Source organism: Gekko japonicus, unplaced genomic scaffold (assembly GCF_001447785.1).
Source record: "Gekko japonicus isolate JY-2015 unplaced genomic scaffold, Gekko_japonicus_V1.1 scaffold669, whole genome shotgun sequence".
NCBI classification, from domain to species: domain Eukaryota; kingdom Metazoa; phylum Chordata; class Lepidosauria; order Squamata; family Gekkonidae; genus Gekko; species Gekko japonicus.
In genome coordinates this window covers 128,761-134,485 of record NW_015167073.1, presented here as the reverse complement: position 1 = coordinate 134,485, position 5,725 = coordinate 128,761, and the positions used below count along the sequence as shown (strand labels likewise).

At 49.9% G+C, this 5,725-nt stretch overlaps 1 protein-coding gene across 1 annotated transcript in view; it reads left to right on the top strand.

Moving 5' to 3' along the window:
- The window catches only part of LOC107111703 (probable serine/threonine-protein kinase WNK10), a 31,177-nt gene extending 28,119 nt beyond the window's left edge, over positions 1–3,058 (top strand). Inside the window, exon 11 of the mRNA XM_015412716.1 lies at positions 2,900–3,058. Within this exon, the coding sequence (XP_015268202.1) occupies positions 2,900–3,058 (159 nt within the window). The remainder of the gene's footprint in view (positions 1–2,899) is intronic.
- Positions 3,059–5,725: the final 2,667 nt, after the last annotated feature.

Here is a 5,725-nt window from a genome sequence, read left to right as displayed (position 1 = left end):
CGTGTACGCCGGGCATGCTGGGGGTGGGGCCACAGTTATCCGAGGGAAAACTCTATGATTTTCCCTCGGATGGTCCTGGCTCCGCCCCCCAGCGTGCCCGGCGTACCCGCGTCACTTCCGGGTGACGTGGATGCGGCGCGTGCACGCGCTCCAGACGCCGGCCAGGAGTCCCCCGCTGCGGTAAGTTTCTGACTTGGCAACCCTATCTCCAGCAAGCCCCCCTTTCCACTAGCCCAGTCCTGCTGTAGACCACCTAGGTCATGGTGAGTCTTTCAAAAGCATTCCCATGAGCCTTTGGGAAACATGCAAAAATAAGATTTCTGGCATGGCTATTTGTGGGGCAGGCCTAGCTGTTTTTGCCGTTTCTACGGGCCTGCTCCCGCCCAAGTAGTAACCAGGGCTGATCCTGCTTAGCTTCTGAGATCTGATGAGCTCTGGCTCGCCTGGGCCATCCAGAACAGGGCATTGAGTACCTGGGACGGCCAAAATGAAGCAACCCAACCGGCAGTGATCAAGAACAAGATGGCGCGATGCTTGAGAGCAGCCTGCTCCATCCACACGCGTGCAGTGCTTCAAGCACCAAAAATCTGGGTATTGAACTGCAGATGAATATGTGGTCCTAGATATCCACTAAAGCATGCACAGGAGGGCAGTATAGATCAGGGCACTAGCGAACAGGGAGCTGACTGTTGGGTCCCATCCCATTTTCCAGATCAAAAGCGACCCCTCTCTGTCTGCTTGAAGCCCCAGGAGGCAAATAGATAAATAAACTTGACATCGTACGGGTGCTTCTCTCTCTCTCTCTTCTGTTGGGGCTTAAATATACTGGAGGCGAGCATTTCCATTAAGGGAACAGCATGGATGAGATTCACTTCCTCTTGCCGAGCACCATAGCCCTGATCTAGATTGGGGGGGGGGGCACAGCTGCTTTCTAGGTCCCGATTAAACATTCAGAGTTGCAATCACAAAACTCCCAGCTTCCCATGAACTTTGACCCTTAGCCTAGTTTGCTCATGCGGGAGGATGAGGTGAAAGGGACCCAGGGCGATTCTGCATTGCTTTTCCCTCCGCGGTTTTACGAAACCCAGGTTGGATACAGAAGTTCCCCTCTTCATTGCATGTGGCTTTCACTTCCTTTGATCATTGGATGTTATGATACCCTCTGCATTGCATGCCGCTTTTGCTTTCTTTGATCACCGGGTTTTATGGTCCCTTCTGCATAGATTTACGGCCGTTTGATGGCCGTTCAGGGGTGCCTTTGCCCCGAGGTATTTGAATGTGCTTTTGAGCTGCACTTTTTCCTCCCCATTGAGAAAATGTGGAGTGAATGCTAGATGCATAATTGCCCCCAAGGCGGTACTGTGCCCCTTCAGACAGGAGGTGGAAAACCAAGGGGGATCATATTTTGGAATGTTCCCTGATGTTAACCCCCCCCCAAAAAACCCCTCCCAATGGGCAAAAAACCAAGAAGCAAAATAAAGAGGTAGACACTCCTTTCTTTCCTAGTTTTCTAAGGGTAGAACAGCAGGTTTTGAGCAAAGTCAGTATACGTACAAGATAAAAGACAAATCAGTAAACGTTGAAACACAGCATGGCGAATTAAAACTCATCTCTGTAATGGCTTACAGACATGCAAAGGAATGTCCGCTAATTGAAGGGGGTTGATTATAGCCAGTCCACCCCTTTCCTGTTGCAAGTCTCTGACGCCTTCCTTTAACTATTCTGGGAAGATGCATCCCTTGTACCACAGAAGCAGGAACCAATGTTCCCTCTAAGCTGTGGAGTCTTGTGAGCAAAAATTCTGCTTTGTGAGCCACTGGCATTAAAGTTGTGAGCAAGCGATTTGGCTACTGCGTAAATTAGTTTGCTCTGGAGCCCTCGTTCCTGAGCTAAGACAGAAATCTGTGAGCCGGAGACTAAAAAACTGTCTGTGAGCTAGCTCACACTAACTCAGCTTAGAGGGAACACTGGCAGGAACTGGAGGGGGGTTCAGGTTACAGAGCAACGGGAAAGGCAAGATACTATCCTTTCTGTTGGTAGGAATCTCTTCTGTTGGCGGAAATGACGGCCAGATCTGGCCCAGCATTCCTAGTCCTGCTAAACTAATCTGATACCTGTGGTGAGGGTGAATGCTGCAAACAGAGCACTGTAACTCTTTCCTCCACGCACTTTGCCGGGAGGCCTGCTTTTCCTCACCGCTCAGGGGACTGAACAGAACTTCTTCCTCTCTCCTCTCTCTCGTTTCCCCAGGTGGTGGAATCCATATCTCCGGCCATGACATTTCAGGGATCCAGATTGGATCTCATAATTCGATGTCCCTCGAAATGGATCCTGGAAACGGCCTCAGGAAGAAAAAATAATCCACGTTCTTTCTCCCCCCCCCTTCCAATGATGGATGATTTTTTTTAAAAAAAATGAACATTCCTCGGCTCAGAAGCACCCACAGCTCTTGTAGCTCCGCAAGGGGACTCTTTGTCATCTGCACATTACCTGTGAGAACACTGGCGTGGTTTTATGAGATCGTACCTGGGCTCCCTGGCCATCTAAATACACCTGGTTGCTTTGAAGAGGTGGTGCGACCCAGTGGAATTTTGTCGTCATAAAACACACATGAAGCTGCCTTATACTGAATCGGGCCCACGGTCCATCGAGGTTGCTCTTGTCTACTCTGATGGGCAGTGGCTCTCCAAGGTCTCAGGCAGAGGTCTTTCACATGACCCACTGCCAGATCCTTTTAACTGGAGATGCCGGGGATTGAACCCAGGACCTTCTGCGTGCCAAGCAGGTGCTCTACCACTGAGCCACAGCTCCTCCCTGACTTCACAGCTGCATTTCTCAAGTTGCCCTAGGAGGTTGTTTGGCTTTACAGTATCGTGAGCTTTCCGCCCTGTTTTTCCAGGAATGCATCGAAGGCCTCTGTGCCCCAGAGCTGAGTGAGGAGGTTTGGTACCCTGAAGACATGCAGTGCGTCTTCCTGGGAGCCCAAGGATTGTTCTTGAACTCCCCCACCCAGGGGACATCCGCAGACCTCACTCTTCTCCGCCCTGGCTCCACCTAAAAACAGATCAGTAGAGTCAGTTTGGTGTAGTGGTTACAAGTGCAGGCTGTAATCTGGGAGAACCGGGTTTGATTCCCCCACTCCTCCACATGCAGCTGCTGGTGTGACCTTGGGTCAGTTACAAATTCTTTCAGAGCTGTTCTCTCAGGAGCAGTTCTCGAAAGAGTTCTCTCAGCCCCACCTACCTCACAGGGTGTCTGTCGTGGGGAGGGGAAGGGAAAGGAGATTGTAAGCCGCTCTGAGACTCCTTTGGGTAGCGAAGGGCGGGGTATAAATCCAATCTTCTACTGTCTAAGACTGGCAGCATCTCTCCAGGGTCTCAGGTAGAGGTCTTTCACATGACCCACTGCCAGATCCTTTTAACTGGAGATACTGGGGGCTGAACCTGAGACCTGCATGCCAAGCAGATGCTCTACCACTGAGCCATGGCTCCTTGCATGTCATACACAATCCCGGCAAGCAGTCTGATTGGATCAGACCTTTGGTTTCTGTTGCCCAGTGTCTCACAGCAGTCAGTGACAGACTACAGAGCAAAATGTACTTGACCTGAAGCCAAATGCCTGGGAATATATAAATGTGCCATCGCTTCATGGAGCTTGTGGACTGGAGTCTGTGGGAGCGGGTGCCATGAGAGTTAAAGCAGGGTCTGTACCCGCTTTCCCCACCAGATAGATCCATACATCCTCATAGGCACTGTCCCCAATTAGGATGCCTTTTCCAGGTTTTGTGGCAGAGAAGTTCGCGCTTTGTCCAAGTGGTACTAAGTCCGTCGCCTTCCTTCATTATCACGCTCCTCTGACCGAAGGCCAGTACAGTACAAAGTCAGTACAGATGCGAGATAAAATACAAAGCGGTAAACATTAAAGTACAGCATGGGAAACGAAAACCCATCTCTGTCGTCGCTTAAAAGAGACCACAAGGGCTAAGAGTTTGGCAATGGAACGCGTTATTTCTGGATTTCTGCTGGCAAAAAAGAGAGGAGGTGAGATTTAAGAACATGTGAGAGAGAGAAGCCATGCTGGATCAGGCTAATGGCTCATCCAGTCCAATACCCTGTGGCCAACAGCGGCCGAAACCCAGGAGGTCCACGAGTGAGGCCAGAACTCCAGAAGCCCTCCCATTGTTGCCCCCCCCTCCCAAGCACCAAGAATACAGAGCATCACTTGCCCCAGAGTTCCTATCTATACCTTGTGGCTAATAGCCACTGATGTACCTCTGCTCCGTATGTTTATCCAATTCTGACATGTACCTGCTATTTTCTCAGGAAGGGTGTAATCCAAACCAGTTTGGTGTAGTAGTTAAGCGTGTGGACTCTAATCTGGGAGAACCGGGTTTGATTCCCCAGTCGTCCACTTGCACCTGCTGGATGACCTTGGGCAAGCCATAGTTCTATCAGAGCTGTTCTTGAAAAAGAGCAGTTTCTGTCAAGAGCTCTCTCAGCCCCACCTACCTCACATGGTGTCTGTTGTGGGGAGGGGAAGGGAAAGGAGTTTGTCAGCCGCTCTGAGACTCCTTTGGGTAGTGAAGGGCGGGGTAGGAATCCAATCTCTTCTCTTCTTCTTCAAACGTCTCTGAGTATTAGCCATCCATCACAGAATAAGATGAGGTGATCTGTGGTCTCTGATGTGCAGGAACAGTAGTGGTCAGAATGTAGAATTTTGGTAAAGCGCCCCTTGAGCTCTGCAGTTGGCAGGACATTCAGCCTGCCCGACTTAAAAACACACCTGTGGCCAGGAGTTGTAAGGAGGCTTCGATAGCAGGAGAGGAGAGGTAAAGTACATTCCTTGCACCGGCCTGTGCAGCTAACTCCTTTTCTGCACTTTTTCCAAAGCTATAATATCCTTTTTAAGGTGTGGTGACCAGAACTGCACACAGTATTCCAAATGAGGTCTCGTCTCACCATTGATTTATATAGGGGCATTATGATATTGGCTGATCTGTTTTCAGTACCCTTCCCAATAATTCCCAGCATAGCATTGGCCTTCTTTATTGCAGTCAAACACTGTCTCGACATTTTCAGTGAGTTATCTACTACAACTCCAAGATCTCTCTCTTGATCAGTCTCTGCCAGTTCGGACCCCATCAACGTGTATTTATAGTTAGGATTTTTGGCTCCAATGTGCATCACCTTGCACTTGGCCACATTGAACCCCATTTGCCATGTTGAACTTTAATGCCAGTAGCTCACAAAGTAGAATTTTTGTTCACAAGACTCCACAACTTAGAGGGAGCATTGGTCCTGTGAATGTGGGGGTATATGATATGTGGTGGTCCAGACCTTATTTTGGGGTTCAGGGGTTCAGAGCTTTCTGACTCACTCTCCTTAGTGTTTCTGAATGACTACACGAATAAGTAACGAATAAGGAAGTGCGAATAAGGAACCAACTTCAGCCTCCTCTGTTAGGGCCACCTAACAGGCAGAAATTCAGCAGCTGTGGTTGACAACTCTGAGTTTGGGAAATTCCTGGAGATCCGGGGGCAGAGGCTGGGGAGGTTAGGGACCTCCGTACCGGGTCCTGCCGCAGAGCCCACCCTCCCAAGCTGCCATTTTTATCCAGGTTAATTGACGTCTGTCAGCTGGAGATCAGTGGTAATTCTGGAAGGTCTCCAGACCTCACCTGGAGGTTGGCAGCCCTAGATGTGACTCCCCACTTCCCACATCTTCAT